General features: G+C 32.9%; 1 protein-coding gene across 4 annotated transcripts in view; it reads left to right on the forward strand.

Moving 5' to 3' along the window:
• Positions 1–2,109: 2,109 nt before the first annotated feature.
• Positions 2,110–19,456, forward strand: part of LOC131071957 (CMP-sialic acid transporter 2) — a 34,346-nt gene continuing 16,999 nt past the window's right edge. The window contains exons 1-5 of one of the 4 annotated variants that reach the window (XM_058007932.2): positions 2,110–2,436; positions 10,860–10,914; positions 11,012–11,060; positions 11,151–11,262; positions 11,430–11,509. In XM_058007932.2, the coding sequence (XP_057863915.2) occupies positions 2,410–2,436; positions 10,860–10,914; positions 11,012–11,060; positions 11,151–11,262; positions 11,430–11,509 (323 nt within the window). In that variant the 5' untranslated portion in view covers positions 2,110–2,409. The remainder of the gene's footprint in view (positions 2,437–10,859; positions 10,915–11,011; positions 11,061–11,150; positions 11,263–11,429; positions 11,510–19,456) is intronic. The other 3 variants (XM_058007934.2, XM_058007933.2, XM_058007935.2) reach the window with 3 other exon arrangements.

Below are 19,456 nucleotides of genomic sequence, written 5' to 3' on the forward strand. Positions count from 1 at the left end.
AGACTAACACAGGACCTAATTTCTTGTTCACTCGATGTGACCATTGTGAGCACCAAATTTGAGTCTTGATTCAGAGGACTAGGGCGCTGGGCACTCTGGTTCTAAGCTAGGACCAGGGCACCCAATCCCTTACTCCTAGGAATTGAGACTCAGATTTGGGGAGAAGGTAGGGAAGATGGTGAAATTACAGTTTTGTGAGGTGGTGTGAGCAGAATCGAAACAATCACCGGGCATTAAAAAGATGAAGCACTAAGGTGAGGTCTAGGTGAGGATGAAATTAGATGTGGATACAATTTATGACACTATAACTTTATACCATGCAAAATTTGGCTAAAACTTGTAGCCATCTAAGATCAAGGAATTTCTATGAAAGCATTAGAGAGAACAAATATGAGAGAATATATAGCCCATGGTGAGACATATGGTTACATAATATGATAACATGTATCTTAATCTTATGAATCAAGGAATAAAGTGATAACTATTCTATGTGTACTCTAAGTAAATTTAAGTAACTAGTGTGAAGAGGACCTAGGTGATGCACTAACTAGGTAAAACACCTTGTTCACAACAAGGAGCAATGCCCTTTTATAATTATCCTAAGATTTTTGTTTTGGTACAAGAATTGGGTAAATAATAATGAATTGAAATTAAATTGATTTGGATTGTATAATGTATGAGACAATATACTTAAAATACCCATAAAAAATGATGTAAATCTCATGGAAAATGACACTTTTCATCTTTAATTTTTATAACACATAAGTTTAAAGTTTAACTATATTACCTAATTTATTATTTAATTAAAAATATTTTTCTTCAAATTTGAATGTTATAAATTTTTAATATCAATGCCTTTTAATTATTAGTGACCATCACATTTAAAGCTTTGGATTTAATGCTTAGTGATCATCAAATTGTCTTATATCATAAGTTGATGGCTTACCAAATGTAGAGTACTTTTCTAGTTATTGGTAGTACTCATGATATTCTCAGGGGCATTGCTTATTGGCTATATTTAGCACGTCAATTTATTGGGCATGTTCACTCTACACAAGTAAAAAATAAAGCTATGATAAAGACAAAAGTGATTGAGTAGTGAAAAATTTTTTGATACAAAATTTGGTAAACAATAATTGATTGAAATTAAATTACTTTAAATCATATTATGTATTTGAACATTATATTTCAAACACCTAAAAAATAAATAGATCTTATAAGAAAATTGACACTTTATAAATCTTTATATATCTTAAATTATATATTTAAAATTTAATTTAGAGGAAGGGTCTCAATAGCCCTAAGTTCTTAAATAGTACATTAGATTTTGATGTTTTTTTTTGGTTGACTTTGTATGTGGTTGAAGAGGTCAACACTATTGTTTCATCTTTTGGGTAGTTACAAAGAATGCTAGATAATTCGTTATGTTTACAAAGGTTGAAATGTACTACAACTATCTCAAAAATTTGCACAACTAATCCAATACATGTTCTTCTAAGAACCAAAACATTTTCCTTTAATAACCGTTTTTACAAATACTTATGCACAAACAAATGCCATACCCAATGAAGTTGCACAACTCCAATTAAATGTTAAAATTTTAACAAGTAGAGATACAAGTAGGCCCTATTAATACATGTGAAATATCTTAAAATTTTTTTAATTATATATTTTTATTTTTTTTGAAATTAATTAAAAGGATTGGATGAACAAGAACTTAATGGTTATTGAACTATGAGATTTAAAAGAAATTAATTAATGTACTTATTTCTGAATTGTATTGTGTAAATATTTTTTTACATCAAAAGAAATATGAGATTTGATATGACTCGTGGAAGTCTGATATCATTAAAAAAATAAAATTGTTATATAATTTTTAATAATAAATTTGAAATTAATACTGTTTAATAATTACTGACCAGCAAATTTAAAGCTTCTTGAATGCTAATTCGGTGGTTTAGATGAAGTACCGTACTTTTACACTTATATCAATTAACTGCCAATTAATAAGGTGGGTTCACTGTACAAAAGTATAATATTACCTGAGTACTAAACTGTGTAGCATCCTCTGATGTGTGTTGATATTTTTTTTTAAAATAACGTGTTTTTTCAATTGAATTTATATAAGGTCAATTGCCCCAATTTGGTGTTACGAAATATTGTATGGGCTGGTCTACATACACTCCAAGCTCCTTGATATTTAATCTGGACCTTTCACACTTGGAAATTTGAACGGAAGCTCCAATTCCCTTGAAATTTGAATATGGGTTGGACCTTACACCCATTTCATGCTTGGTCACCATAACAGCAAGCATTACAAATCTCAAATTAAAAACTGACTGGAAAGTTCTCTGCATATTTCAGTGACAGAAGCCAGTGATTCAGCATTTGAACTCTATTTCAAATAAAATGGGTTACAGAGAGATCAAAGAGCAGGTACTGTTTTCTCTTTATCTTCTTTAGTACTGTTATGTATGTTCACCATTTTCTAGTCCTTTTCTCTGCAAAATCCTAAGTGGGTAAATGCTCAAATTAGTTAGAAAGAAAATCTGTAATGGGTGCTATACTTGTAGCTTTTACATTCCAAAGCATTGGTTAGGTGTGTTTGTTTTTCAAAATTTCAATTCAGAATGCTTGTAGGGTGACGATGGTTGACATGGATCTTTTGAAGGCAATTACTGTTGTTCTTTGTTCTCTTTAGAAGTCTGTTGAACAGACTGTTGGGCGGTTTATGTTTTTCAAGGCTTTAAGGCAGAATGTTTGCTGGGAGACCATGTTTTACAGATATCTTTGTTTCTATGTCTATTTACAAGTCTGTTGAACATAATGGTATTTGTTTTTCAAGGATTTAATGTAGAATGCTTCTTGGCAGACCATATTTTACAGAGATCTGTTATGGGCAATTGTTGATTTTCTACTTTCTATTTAATGGTCTGTTGAACAGACTGATGGGTGGTATTTGTCGTTCAATGTAGAATGCTTGTTGGGTGACCGTGTTTTACGTAGATATTATGTGGGTAACTGTTGATTTTCTACATTTTGTGTGGGACTCTGTTGAGCAGACTGTAGGGTAGTAATTTCAAGGTTTCAATGTAGAATGCTTGTTGGTGACCATGTTGTACAGGGATCTTTTCAGGGTGCTTTAATTTTTATTTAAAAGTTTCTTGTACGGACTGTTTAGTGGTTTTTGTTTTCCAAGATGCATGTTGGGTGACATCTTTAACTGAGATCTTTTGTGGGCGACTGTTTTTCTTTCTTTCTATTTAAAACCTTGCTGAACAGACTGTTGGGTGGTATTCGTTTTGCAAGGTTTCAATGCTTGTTGGGTAACCATGGTTTAAAGACATCTTTGGGATAATTATTGCTTTTCTATTTATAAATCCATTGAACAGACTGTTGGGTGATATTTGTACTTCAAAGTTTAAATGCAGAATACTTTATTTGTTTTTATAATGCACAATGCTTGCTGGGGGACCAATGCTTCACAGAGATATTTCTGAGGACTTTTTTGTTGTCTATTTTATTTTTTGAAAGTCTGTTGAACGGACTGTTATAAAGTACTCTACGAAATTTTGGGTAAAAATAAATCCAAGACTAGGGCTCGATTGCATCTTACACTCTGCAAAATTGTGCACTGAGCATATATACACATTGGGAACCCAGTTCTGTGTTTCTCGCAAGCAGCGATTTGCTGTGGGGTATGAGGATTTGATGTATGCTTGTAGACCCCAAGGGTTTAAATAAACGATTTAGTATATGAATAAATGGATAAAGTGGGTATGTTTAATTGGATATTTCCCGATATACCAGAGGAAGAAATTCTTTCCATACATTTTTTCTGTAAAACATTTTACTTAAATTCTAACATCATAACATTGGACGCCCTGAAATCAAAAACTAACTAATAGGACTCTTTCCAACGAATCTATTTATAACACTTTTGCTTGGTAGATTGGTTATTTCAATTTTGGCAACACTCAGGTTAAAATTTTTTTGGATTATTTTAAATTGGATGGTTTCATGAATCTTATAGTGTGGTTTAAAGTTTTCAAAATTTATGGAAGCTGGTAGTCTGGTGAATTTTATTATTTAGCATATTCAATTCAAAAAAATAATAATATAAGATAAAAATAATAAAAGAGTTAATTGATAAAAATTGAAAAATTTGAGATGATTGTTCACGCTTATAAAAACCTAACCAACCAAATTTGAAACCTATTTTGCAGAAAAAGATTTCAATAATCCGATGAAACCCTCTCTTAAAATAGATCTAAAAATCCCAATAAGACCCCAGCCTGAGTCTCTAATCTTTTAGTGCACATAGGATGCTTGTATAAGAAGCACAGGATGCATGGCAGTTTTAAACTTTCAAATGCATGAAGAACATGTCTGGGAGGGTCTGAACCTGCTGCATCATCATCGTGGCTATTACTCTGCAGGATGATCAGAAAGATCTTTTGCTTTTTTAGCTTTTTAAAATAATGTAGTGTATGTGCTTGAAAGTGATGTATACATCTCTACTCTTCAACCCAAGAAAGCAGAACCAAGAAACACATCTAGCAACAGGGATACAATTGAGAAAACCACCAGAGTTCGTTCAACTCAAGCCCCTATATTCGAATAATTTAAAAAAACTTATCACACAGAACTGTTGGTATTACAGGATACGACTGCTTAGCTTTCCAAAGTTTTTAATCCCAAAATGAAAATGCTAACCTCAAACTTAACTCTAGAGGATTTGTAACTCAGTTTATGGCACTAAAACTTACCATGTGAACCTAGGATGCTTTGCATTGGAAGTTATTATTAATAATTACAAGTTTTAGTTTCCTGGCAATAACAATTTCATGGTAGACTACCAGCTTTTGCTTCTTATGTTTTCCCTTAGCTAGATAATAAATTGTATGGGTGTTAAATGTTTCCTGTGTATATTTTACTTTTTAAAAGCTTAAAATCGAAAATTTGAATTACTGCTTTGTGGAATTAAAAGTTAAATCGTGAACCGTCCAGAGGTGCTAGTCTCGATTACTTGTCAGATAAGATATTACCCGACTTACAGGTATAACCGTATAAGCACCCAACAACCGGAGTTTGGGTGTCTTATTTGGATGAGCACAACTATAATGAAATAGCAATTATTTCATCAAATTTAATTACCATCTAGAATTACTTACAGAGAAGCCCGTTAAAATTCAAAAGGGCACCACCGAGAGTATGTCGAGAAACAAATATGCCCAATATATGTTAGAATAAATTAATTATAAAGTCTGTCTTACCGCCGCTGCAGCCGTCCACGCCGTTTCTTTCACCTTGGTTTTCTTTGTGAGCAGCTTTAAAACATGCATGAATAGAGGTCATTGTTCTTGTGTATTGCAACTTGCAAGCAACTTTAAAACATGATTAGATTAATTGGCTGGCCAACCCATGAGATATTTTATGTCCAATTCTTTGATGACCTTTATGGTGTTCCAATCCTATTTTTTTTGGTGTCTATTATTGCTGGTCAACATCATCTAATCTTGGTGTCCATTTGAGAAATTCAGATAAAATTAAAATCATTAGATGTCTAAAATAGTTCCAAAAAAAAGTGAGATTGATGCTTGTGTAAATGTGAGACTATAATTGTGCGTTGATATGGCATTACATGATTTCAAAAATATTGGGCATTAAATCAACAAGTGTGGACATTAAATCAACAAATGGTATTACATCCATTGGAATACGCTCAACTACTAGTTCATTTCCCCTATATAAAGAAAGAGAGTGAAAACTATTTGTCAATTCTTATTAAAGTCAAGAAATTACGCTCAACTACTAGTTCATTTCCCCTATATAAAGAAAGAGTGAAAACTATTTGTCAATTCTTATTAAAGTCAAGAAATTACGTTCAACTACTAGTTCTTTTCCCCTATATAAAGAAAGAGTGAAAACTATTTGTCAATTCTTATTAAAGTCAAGAAATTAATGAAGTTCTTTTAGTCAATTTTATTGAAAAGTCTTTGATTGTTTGGTTTATTAGAAGACTAATATCAAGGCATGATAATACAATATTTCATTGTGTGTGTTGGTAGGGGTTTCATTTTTAAGCCTTTGTATTTTGGGAATTTATTTCGTCCTTGTTATGGCTTCATAAAAAATCTCTAATATCGTGGTTAGTGCAAAATTAGATGGTTTCAACTATGCAAATTGGAGATGTGAGATGGAATTGATTATACAAATGAAAGGTAAATGGGAGCTAGCAATAGAAAACAAACCTGTAGATGAAGACAATCATGAAAAATGAGATGAAGTTGATAGGAATGCATAGACTACCATTTTATTGCAAATTAATCCAAGGATTATGTCTTATGTTCAAAATATAAAAACAACAAAGAAAATATAGAAATTTTTACAAACAATATATGAGAGAACCAACATAGAAGTGATGGACATTTTTTAATTGAAAGTCTTCCACATGAGTACCATGACTTCATTTGCGCATTAGATCTAATTGAAAAATTTGAGAATATCAAACTATAATAAGTAGCATGGGGCTTTATTGAATGAAGATAATAAGCTTAAAATATTCACAAGTGAGTTTAGCAAGAGTTCTCAAGCATTTATGGTTAGAGAACAATTTAAGAATTAAAATCAAAATAAATCATATCAAATCAAAGACAAAATCAAGAAAATTAGCACAAAAGTAATCAAAGGAAATGAAATTAATCAATGGATAGTCAATAGAGGCATGGTTTTTAAAAGGCACAAAATAAGTGGAAAAATCACAAAGATCATTCTAATAGAGACAAAGCTATCACATGTTATAATCTCGATAAGAAGGGCATTAAAGTGAACGATGTCCTAGGAAATGACATGTAGGAGGGCAAAGAAATTTTTATCAAAGAAGACATTGAAAAAGAAGACGGGATGGTGATCATAATATATTTATAACCTCTTTAGCCACTCAAGGAAATTCAAATAACACTTGGTATATGGATTCGGGGGCCAATCAACATGTGACTTACAACAATAAAAACTTCTTTAGTTCTTTAGAAGAAGTAAAAGGTGCAAGGATATTTCTTGGGGATGATAGCTCACTGCACTCTCAAATAAATAGTTTCAACTTCGATGAAAGGACACGATGATAAGAAGTTGGAAGTAATGGATGTGAATCTTATATAGGTAAGTTTAACAAAAAAAATGTCTTAGTAAGTCAAATAACTCCACATGGTTATACAATGGAGTTCTATTTATATAAGTGTCTAATAAAGAACATTCATTGTGGATTCAAAATTGTTGCCACGGGAGTTGAGAGTGATGATATCCACAAATATTTAACATTTGTTGATAAGACAACTTACTTAACTATAGGTTCCTCCGCAAATGGGTTATGACATCAAAGATTTGGTCATTTAAACTATTAAATCCTCGTAATGTTTTCAAAGATGAATATGGTTGATGAGCTGCCTTGGATAAGGGTAAAAACAAATGTGTGTACAAGATGCATGGCTGGTAAACAACATAGAGACAAGTTTGAAAGGTCTTCATGGAGGGCAAGTAAATCTCTTGAACTTGTCCATAGTGATCTATGTGGGCCTATGAATCCCACACTAAGGGGAGGGGCTAGGTACATTTTAATATTCATTAATGATTTTTCAAGGAAAGTTTGAGTCTACTTCCTTAAGCAAAAAGATGAAGTGTGTAGTAAATTTGAAATGTTCAAAGCATTTGTAGAAAATTAAAGTGGGAAATTAAGATCAAGTGAATAAGAAGGAATAATGGTGGAGAATATATCAACAAGCTCAAATCGTTTTGTAATATAATGGGTTTAAGAGAGAGAACATAACTTGTAGTTGATTTTTGGTTATCTGCACAACCTTCCCAATTTGAATTTGGATATCCAACAAGCTATAGATCTCTAAAAGAAGAATAATAAACATCCATAGTCAAAGTCACTTGTACATATACAATAGGTTATATTCTCTTGCTTGAAATACCATGAAAAGAAAAAAAGAAACATAGAGAGAAATGCCTAGTATATATACTCAACAAAATGTATTGTTAAAAGGAAGAATATGATCCTAGTAGAAATGGCATGGTGCTTGTGACAATCCAATGGTCTTCCTTTGTTTCTTTGGGTTGAGGCTATCAATATTGCATTCACATATCTTGAATAGATCTCCTATTAATTGTTTGGAAAACATCACTCTTGAAGAAGCATGGAATGGAAAGAAATCAAATGTTAAGTATTTTAGAGTATTTGGATGTAAAGCATTTGTTCACATCATTGACATCATTGATATGATTAGAAAAAAGAAATTTGATAAGAAGAGTGTTAAGTGCATCTTTGTTGGCTATGATGGTCAGTGGAAAGGATAACAAGTTGTATGATCCTAGTTTGGAGGATGTGTTCACGAGTAGGGATGTCAAGTTTAATGAAGGGTTAAGAGAACATGATAAAATCACAAGTGGACATAGATAATGATGAATCCTCCAATGCCTTCCAAACCAATGAAAGTTATTAGGCAACTTCTAATAAGTTGAAGAATGTAGTACCCCTTTAAAGACCAAGAGTCTTTAAGAAAGACCAAGAGTCTTTAAGAAATTTGTCAAAAGTTCCAATAAATTAATTATGCTCAAATGACGACCATAATGTAGACCGATGATCCTCAAACATATGATTAGGCTAAAAGAAAACATGAATGAGAACAAGCTATGAAGAATGAATATGACTCTTTGATAAAGAATAAAACATGGAAATTGGTGGACTTGCTCAAGGAAAAAAACATGTGGTCAATAATAAGTGGGTGTATAAGATTAAGTACAAGTCTGCTGGAAGCATTGAAAAGCACAAGGCAATACTAGTGGCCAAAAGGTACTCAAAAAAGGAGGGAATTGACTAAACACTTTTTTTTTTTTTGCTCCATTAGCAAAGATTAGTATTGTTAGGACTATTATAGCTTTGGCCACTCATTTCCAGATGGATGTTAAGTGTATTTTTGAATGGTAAAGTTGATGAAGAGATCTATATGACTCCACCCCAAGGATTTTTAAAAGTTATAGATAAGAACACTTAGGTTGTTGGTTAAGGAAGTCTCTTTATGACTTGAAGCAAGCTCCAAGGACTTGGTATGCTAAGACTGATGAATATTTCCAAACTCAAAGCTTCCATAATTCGTGATTTTTAAAATTGTATGTAAAGAAATTTGATGAAGGTGGTATAATAATTATTTTACTTTATGTTGACGATCTTATCATCGCAAGACATAACATGAACAAAATCAGTGACAAAAGCTTAAAATTGCAAGATACATTTGAGATGACAGATCTTGTTTTTCTACTCTACTTTCGTGACATCCAAGTATGGTAGAAAGATGATGGAATTTACCTCTCTCAAACCAAGTATGTTGTAGACTTGTTTAGTAAGTTTAGAATGGAAGATTGTAAAAGTGTTCTAATCCACTTACTCCAGGATTGAAGTTGACGAAGGATATGGATGGTGAAGATGTTGATCCTACCTTATACAAGTATTTTGATGGTAGTCTTGTGTATTTTGATGGTGAAGATGTTGATCCTACCTTATACAAGTATTTTGTATGGTGAAGACATTTCTTTTGTAGTAGGGGTGGTTTCACGGTTTTTTGAGTTCTCCTAAGGTTTCGCATTGGATGGCAGCACAAATTATACTGAGATATGTACAAAGGACTTTGACTACGGGTGTTTATTATTCTTCTCATGGAAATCTGCAACTTGTTGGATATTCATATTCAAATTGGGCAGGTTGTATAGATGTGTGAAAATCAACTACAGGTTATTCTCTCTCTCTCTCTCTCTCTCTCTCGATCCTTTTCCTATTTCATGGTGTAGTAAGAAGCAATCCACTATTGCTTTATCAACTATAATAGGTTGAATATACAACAGCAAATGAATAAGCTAAAGAAATAATTTGACTGCGGGCTATTCTTTCAATACTTAAGTGACATCAAGCAAGGGCTTGATTACTTCATTGTGACAATCAAAGTGCCATTTTGTTATCCAAGAATCTACTATTTCATGCTCAAACAAAACAGATAGATGATCTTTTTACCAAAACATTATGTGAAACTAAATTTGTGATCTTATATGTTTTTTATACTTACATGAATATTTAATGGTTGTTATTCCGGGAGGATTATGGTGAATGTCAACCATCGTATTAGTAAAGAAGTGATTGTATGTGGATTTTATGATATATTTGTCGATAAATTTAATGTGATAAACAGATTTTTGAGCGCTCCATTTGCAGACTGTTGTATTGTTCAATTTGTATGGGCGTATCTAAGCTATATTGTATATGTGTCTCTAAAATGCTGCCACATCAATATCTGTTACCCACATCTCTAGTTTTTCCATTTGTATTTCCTACTCTAAGGGTGTCCTGAAGTTCTCCAGGTAAAATCTTGACTTTACTATGTAATCAAAATAATACGATGTGGTGGATGTATTATAAAGCCAGTTTTGGGTCATCTGAGATGTACTCATGTAATATGTGGTATCTGAAAAGCATATTAAATCCATGGCATAATTGGATTCAGCACTGCTTCTCTTTATATCAAGCCCAAAAATAACATTTCCAATGTTAATTACGATAACTTGGCGATTGAAAATTGTAGTCTGTACAATTATGCTACCTTGAAATGAGGCATACTCTTTTAAATGTGAAGCCCCCACAAAATTCTAGGACTTGGTTGATTATACGGCTTGGCATCATGAGCAAGAGATGTATCTTGTGAGCTGGAATTCTGAAAATTTTCATGTCTGTCACCCACTTGTAAAAAACAAGCCTCGGATGTTTTCTACTAAAGGAGTGAGTTTTCTAATGATTATCTTTGCTGTCGCAGGAAAAGGAGAGCAAAGCAGATATTGAAGACCCGCACCCTGAATCTGGTTCTGGTGGTATCTCTATGCTGGCTTGAAACTCCTATAGCAGTTCTTAGCTGTCAGGGACTTGTTGCTAAAGAGTGTATTGTTTGTGTGTTTTGTGCATACTCAGCAGATAATCCACAAATAGGCATTCAAGAAGGATTGGAATGGAAACGCAAGTAAGCACTTTTAATTAGTAATTCCATTGGTTGCACGGGACTAGGTTCACTAATTAACCTATTCTTTTTTGTTTGTGAATGAATGTTCAGGTCGCTTGTGATAATTGCATTGACTGTGCTTACTAGTTCACAAGGAATTCTAATTGCATGGTCCAAACGAGCTGGAAAGTATGACTACAGTGTTGCAACGGCAAATTTTATGGTGGGCATCTAATCTGATCTTTTATTCACCGTAGAAGATTTTCTTTTTGATTGAATTATTTTTTTGGTATCCACAAGATAAAATAATACGCATCATTTATAGTCGGCAGTCTTTTGTATGCAGACATGTTGAACCACATTTACAACGATACGAATTGTATTTTGCAGGTGGAGACGCTTAAGTGTGTGTTCTCATTGGTTGCTGTCACTCTAATATGGGAGAGAGAAGGCATCACAGAGGATAACAAGTAATATTGACAGGCCTGTTTAACTGGTAATTTCTTTAAGTTATGTTTCTTACTGTGAGGTACAGTTAACATATAGGACATTAAACGATACTACTAAGTTAGATTATTGAGTCAGACATATTCTCAAGACCTGTAAACTCACCCCAAAGTAGCCTTTACAGACAGTCAAAGAACACCCGCACAAACAAAAGAGAAACAACGGAGCATATCACTAAGAGTACATGTGGATGTCTTAGACGTATAGAAGAGTTGGGGGGATTTGTGTATTAATCAGCCCTGGTTATTATTACTTTTTTTCATTTTCGTTATTTTTTAAATGTAATCTTAATAACCAATCGATTTATTGGATTGTGTATTTTCAATTGAAACATCAAATACTTATCTAACTTAAGAAATCATCTATTTCACGAGTGTTAGTTTCTTAATAGTAGTAGCAATTTAATGCTATCAATCTAGACCTATACCTATTTCTTGAGAGTACATTCAGAAAAGTCCTTTGTTATTAGAAATGTGACAAGAAAATGTCGTCTGGGTCATCATCAGCGGACATTTCTAAGTCGTCTGGGCCATCTCAATCTTCTGCAAAGGCGTTTACAGCAAAAATCTCTATTTTGGCTTTTCCTGTCTGATGCGTCCTTTTAGACTTTCCCTTCTATTTCAACGAGTTAACAATTAGTTTTTTATGCATATGAATTTAATACATTTGAAGTAAAAGAGTATACACATGCTTTTTAGTAGCCCTTGACATGCATTAGTTTTGGTTTCTTTTCATTGGTTAAAAGAGTAGCATTGAAGCTAATCAATTAGTTTATTTATGTCAGCTTGTTTCTATGAAGTCTCTTTACCCACTTGTTTGAATCAATGAGTTGTTTTCTAGCTAGTCAATATTTTGATTTTTATATAAGTTTTTTTATATTTTTACTTTTTAAAAATATTTATTTATATTTTAAATATTTAAAAATATCATTGATTTTTTTATATAAGAAATGATAATATAATTAATATTAATTTTAAATTTATTATAATTTTATTGAAATAAAAAGTTATTTAATATATCTATTTGTGTATTGTTTTTTATGTACAACCTTTTCGAATTTCATTTCTCATCGCATTATCGAATTGTCATCACAATTCTTGTTTTTGGTAACTTAAGAATAGTCCCATCTATGTATCACTAACATACACAAGTTTTCAATACGTATCACCATTGCCCTATTAAATCAACATTAATGAATTTTGACTCAAAAGTTTATTCAATCATTAAAGAATGTGATACATAATACAAGCTCATTTTCACACACACACACACACACACCATTATATGGCCTATATATGGCTACAATAGTACCAATAAGGTAGCTAAAAAATGCCTTATATAAATGTGATACCTATCACTAACACAACCATCCCATTTGTTAGGTACGATACACTTTATGTTTTGCATCGTTTAGAAAACCTATCTCAATCCTCTTTATTTTTCATCACTATTTATGATCTCCATAATTAGATTTCATTGCTTCAACTTGTACACGTATAGTTTCTAACATTTCTTGATTGATATTAGAGTTTTTATCTTTAACTATATTATATTCATGAACCAAGTTACCTTTGCCACTACTTCTATACTATTTTGTGGCTTTTATACATCTAAAATTATCACATCCTTATACTATATAAAATTATCAATCATAATTCTTTGTTTAATTTACTTTAATCACGTGTGTATTTATGAACAATATTTATTATACTTCTATTCTTTTGAAGTATGATATTTCAGTTGTCAATTTGAATCATTAAATATTTGATCTTTATTTATTGTTATAATCAATATAAAGGCATAAATTTATAGATGTTAGAACATAATTTTTTAGGGGTCATATCCTTATAACATTTATATATAATGTTCTAATATTTAAGGTTATAAAACCTTATGTATTATAAGCTTTATAAGCATATCCCATTTGAAATAACTATAATCTAATAACTATTGAATTGTTAGTTATTTGTGAATGAGGGTTATTAAAAAGGCGTGACTAGTGAAGTCACCATTACTCCTTTATTTCAGAGGTTCTCTCTCATTTTAGAGGTTTGTGAATTTGGAGCTTTATGGTGAGTTGTATCACTATGCACAAGAGGTATTATTGGTCATGTGGAAGCATTGGAGGAGTGCCCCCAGGTTCTTGTCTATTTTATGATAGACTACTGTATACAATCAAAAATGGTTTGGAGATAAGTAATTGAATATGTAGTTATTTAATTAATAAACCTTCCTTAATTGATTAAATTCACAAGTGATTTAATTAATTCCCCTATTCCTCTACTTGTGACTAAATCTAAGGATTTATTCATTTAGTTCATTTCAATACTCCCTTGATTAATTAATCTATTTCCCCCCATCAAATTCAATTATTCTAATCCCATAATTAAATAAAACAAATTAAATCAATTTGTTGAGTTTAATTATCATTTTCCTTTTATTTGAATTTCTAAATTCAAACTGGGCACATGTGTCCTAACTTTAACCACCTAGCCTAACCACCCCCTAACCTAACCCATTCAATCTAACCCTAGGGTCTAACTAACCCTATACATCTTGCACATCCTAACCTCCTTATCCTAACCTCTCGTGGGTTGGATATTCCCTCCTTGAGACACATGACACTTTGGCCACGTCTTTGCCTCTTTGACACTTGCTCTCTCATGAGCAATTGGTTGAAGATCCTTGTCACTTGTCACCACAGAGATGACATGTGTCCCTCCTTCCAACCTCTTCTCCAACTTCCTCAATCCTAGCCTTTGGTATCTCCAGGTCGAATCTTGATCGTCGATTCTTGCCACCTCAACCTTGGCCTAGGAATTCCTTAGCCTCTCATTTTCATCAATCAATCCTCCTAATCCTCTTGCATTCTAGTTTTTTTGCATCGTTATTATAGTTCAATTAGATCTCTTAATCATTTAGCATATTTGACAATTAGGTCATCTTAGCATGTTTAACATAGTTTAATCATCATAATCATGATAATCTAGGTTCTCTTGAACATTTTAGCATAATCATCCTAGCTTTAATCTTGCATCAAATCATTATAGCCATAATTTTGCATAATCATGATCATGTAGCTACTCAACTTTTGAGTTGTCACTTTGGAGCTCATTTTCATATGCTTCCTAATTTAATGTTGTTTCATCTATTGTGTTTGTTTATTGATTATTGACACCATTTTAAACATCACAACTACATCTGTAAGTGTTATAATAAAATGATGCTTTATGCGGTTTTTTTACCCAAAAGGGTTGCCCCCATGTATATCGTGTGTAATGTGTTAATTTATGGTTGTATGATTCTTAACACATTTTTTTTATATCTTGTTTATAATAATTAATATCCTAAGATCCTAATTTATAACAATAGATTATATGGGTTCATTTGTTAAACATTCATCTCACCATGATCATAGTTCAATTTTTTTACATTAAGTGTTTGTAGGTGGTATGGAGAATCGACTGCGCTACAAAGGCGTTCAATTCATGTGTGGACACCATCTTAGGAAAGTTGAGCTCCAAAAATCTTGTTAGTTATGTTCCATTATTAGAACAAATTCAAGATCCATATATTAAAATTTCATGAGTGAAGATAGGAATCCAAAACAATTAGATAACATGATGTTTACTATAGAGGGGAAAAAGTGAACCACTTTGACAGGTGGGTGACCACCTATTAGGGACTCACTAATTAACCTCTCCCCTTGGGATGCAGGACAGGGTCTAGGACTGTTAGATACCCCTTAGATGACACTGAACGTGTCATAGAGTCTCTTTGATGCAACCTAGTGACATTTTGTTTGAGGACGCACGTGTGGGTATATGACGACAATGTGACACGTTGGCGTCCTGTACGAATAGAGTCACAAAGTTCGTACAAAGAATGAATTGTGACGAAAATGTGCCCAGATAATAGAAATTGAGTGAAATAACAATGCAAAAAGTAAAAACAACTAACTATCAAGTAACAAAAAGGAAAGAAGGAAGAGGTATAATCTCATAGCTAGTCCACGCTTGAAGTCTCAAGCACCTCCCCAAATCTGCTCAACAACGTGCACATACGGCGAACAAGGACGAAAATGTTGTGGCTGTGTTTTAGAGGCTTGCCATAGTTAGACACTCGCTTTGGTTTTTCCACCTCCGCGAACAACCAATATAGATAGATAGAATGATAGATAAACTGATAAATCAAATAATAGATGAAAGATAGATACAACAACAATATCTGGATGAGTATGCTATGGAGATAATGAAAGATAGAGGAAGAAGAAGACTCCCCTTCCACACCCAAAGTGAGCATCCTGTTGGATGAAGAAGAAGAACAAGCCGATGTTTTGCAAAGAATAATAAAAATGGTAACAATATGCGAGAGTCAAGAACACAATAAGAGAGCTTTGAAGTTAGACAATGAACAAGCGTGTGAGTGAGTAGAAGCAACAGAGATCAAATCCAACACCAGACAAAGATCTAGAGAACCAACTAGAGAGCAAAAATGAGACCAAAACAAAAAGATAAACATGCAGGGACAAAAATGGGTGTCAGTGGTTGTGGAGAGGCGTTACAGGCATTTTCCAGGTTTAGGTGTAATGCTCAAACGACCGCCTTCAGATTGTTAGATTCGTGGGGTGCTAGTGTGGTGTGTGGACGTCTCCGCAGTGCGCTAGTGTGTACATGTCAAACAGTTGGCAGGGTCAGGAAAAGGACAATGCGGAGACTGACAAGGCAAGCATGATGGGCAAAAGGACAAGACAATCAAGGTTGTCTTTAGTTAGCGTAAAGTGGAGACGCTTATGTAGCATAGAATTACATAGAGTGTAATTTACAACACTACATTTACGAACAAATAAGATAAAAATTTTTAAGGACAAAAAAACCTTATTTATATCTAAAAATTTCTTTGTTTTACAATCACACATGATTATTGATCTAGGCATGTCCTTGTACAATTAGAGATAAGATAGTCTACTCATGTCATCAAAATCTAAATTCATTAAGAGCTTAGATCTGATGAACATCCCATGAAGGCCTTCGTATGCATAGTTGGTATAATCAAATTAACAACGCTTTCATTACTCATCTAATTGAACTTGAAGAATTCACGCTAAAAATATAATTGCTCACCTTTATCATACTCACTATCTCTTAACATAAATAAGATTCGGAAGTCCAAAATAGTAATAATGTATACATTATTTCCATATATTTCTCCTAAACTAGATCCTTATTATATTACTATGAAGTCAACATACAGAGGATGCATTTCATCTTTTGCTCTGGACATTACTGTGACAATATCCTTAGCTCTTGCGCTTTAGTGCCAGATTGTCTAATGCTACTTTCAATTAGAAGTGTATAGTTAGAACCTACATAAAATGAAGGTTGATATATCATCTATCTTGCAATGTAATTATGATATGTGATGTCATTCTTGATAGTTGACACTCTAAATTGTAATATCGAATATACCCATTGAAATCCTTTCGTAATATATTATCAATTAAAATATAAATGATTAGAACTTTAGACACCTTATTCCTAACAACCTAAGGATGTTTTTAATGATTGAGTTATGCCTTTTGATTTTTAAAGGGGTTTTATGTGGTTTTGTTGATAGGATGATGCCTTATGTTATCATGTTAGTTGATATCATTGAAACATACTCTAGTGGGAACTAATTTGGAGCCTTATTGAAACTTTTACATTTTATCAATATTCTATTTTAGATTGAGCGTGAATTGTATGGCAACTTGTCCCTAGTTATGTTTAGATCTCCATGTTTGGAGAGATATATCTTGGAAACTAGTATTAGCGAGTTTAGATAATCCTTATTCTTCTTCGTTAAGGAATATCAATTTGTATGGAGATTTATGTATTTTTAAAACAAAGTTAGTAATAGTTTTCTAAGGTTCATTTAACTTATTTTTGACAGAAAACCCTATTTCCCTTGTGTATTAATTAGATGAGGAGTTTTTTATGTAAGAATTACAAGTGAATGTTCCTTGAGAGAAACCTTGTGAAGAGAACAAGTGGGTATGAAGGCAATTTTAGGGCGAAAGATACCTTTGTGACTCCAGGTTTGTTGGGGGTTAGGGGAATAACTCCAAGGTTGGGGTTGTTCCTAAATTTCCTCAACCATCCCTTTATAATAGGCTTTAGTTTAGGTTGAAATTGGTTTAATATGGTTATAAATGAGCTAAAGAAATTTGTTAAAATTGTATTCCATACCTAATATATGCTTTTGAATAGTAGGTTCAATGAAGTGAATGGACATCTACATTATAGTTGGTATTTGTTTATTTTTCACATGTGATTCATATGCGATTCTTATGTGTTTGTGAAAATCAATTCTAGACCTATAATATTCTATGTATATGTTCTTGAATCAATTGATTGTGATTATAGGACTAGTTGACTAGTATTGTGAACCATGTTATATTTGACACCCACAATATTCTATGTTATGTTTGACACCCACAATTGTGAACCTCCAAGGTATTTGAGTACTTGTAGATAGATATTACATTGTGTGAATGATTTAACCTTGGGAGGTGAAGGTTGCCAAGAGTTGCACAGGTAGTTACCTAATCATGTGGATATTGTTAATCAAAGCTAATCACCGTATCAAGAGGCTTAATAGGTAGTTGCCTATAGCATGGGGGTGATCAATTTGCCAACTGCTATTTGGGTTGTGAAGAAGATAGCTGATAATACAACCTAGGGCACACGGTGGTATATGCTAGAAGTTACTTCCAGGGTGGATAGACTTGTTGTCGATGACTTATAAGCGATTGAAGTTGGTATCTTGGGATAAATGGTGAAAGCTTGATATTGTAATGAATACGTAGAATCCTCTTGCCAACCATCTGATAGTGTCATAACTAGTGATGCTCGCCATCATCATGATGGGTGCAGGAGATTGTGATAACAAAGTGGACCTATGATATTATGCGTAAATCATTGACATTCCTTTTCTATTTGGGATGGACTAAAAGAGTAGGTGTTAATCACTCATTGTGGATATGTTTATCTCTTATTGTGTATATGTTAGTTAATTCTCTTTGTATACTTATGTAAATAACTTTGATTTTTGTGCACATTTGTTACTAATGCCTTAGCCAGCTTTGAGATCAAGTAGTATGGGTTGTTTGATTGTCGAAATAGATGGCAGTGGATTGGGAAAATGATGGGACCTATGTTGTAGTATCAGATGCAACAAAATTCCTCTCCTCTTTTAAGCGAGATCTGCTTATGGGCTTATGTGATTGTGAACTAGGTAATGCGATGATGCATGCAATAGGATGCATTTATTTTCCACTTTACCCATTGTTCTTTATGTAGAAATGTGATGTACTATATATGGATCATTTACATTGAATATATGTGATGCATGTTGGAGCTAGTATATGAGAGGTATGCTAGAGCTGTCACTCTAGTATATGAAATGCACGTATGAACTATTTAATGTTGTAGTAGTTATGTGTCTCTGACATAGTTTGTGTATATGTGATGTGTATTCGAGATAGTCATTGTGTGTGAACTTGGGATTATGGAATGATATGACTGTTGTGTTGTTGTACTCTAATGATTAGTAGAAGACCAACACTTGATGACCCGTTGATATCATTCTATTGTAATTTGATCGAGTTGATAGCTTATGCTTATTTAATAGTCATGAGTTAAAAGCACGATCAAAGATGTTATACAAGAGGAGAGAACGAACTCTCTCTAATAATGATGTGTGAACTACTAATCTGTTAATTTTTTAAAGGGGATATGTGCGCAAGGTCATTGCGAATCAACCCTAGGTATGGAACTGGGGATGACACCAACATTTGGGAGCTTACCAGCTTTGAGTGTAAGCATAATTGTTTGTGTAGTGTAGTCATCACGATGGTGGTTGATTCAGTT

The sequence above is a fragment of the Cryptomeria japonica genome, chromosome 1 (assembly GCF_030272615.1).
Source record: "Cryptomeria japonica chromosome 1, Sugi_1.0, whole genome shotgun sequence".
In the NCBI taxonomy this organism is placed as follows: domain Eukaryota; kingdom Viridiplantae; phylum Streptophyta; class Pinopsida; order Cupressales; family Cupressaceae; genus Cryptomeria; species Cryptomeria japonica.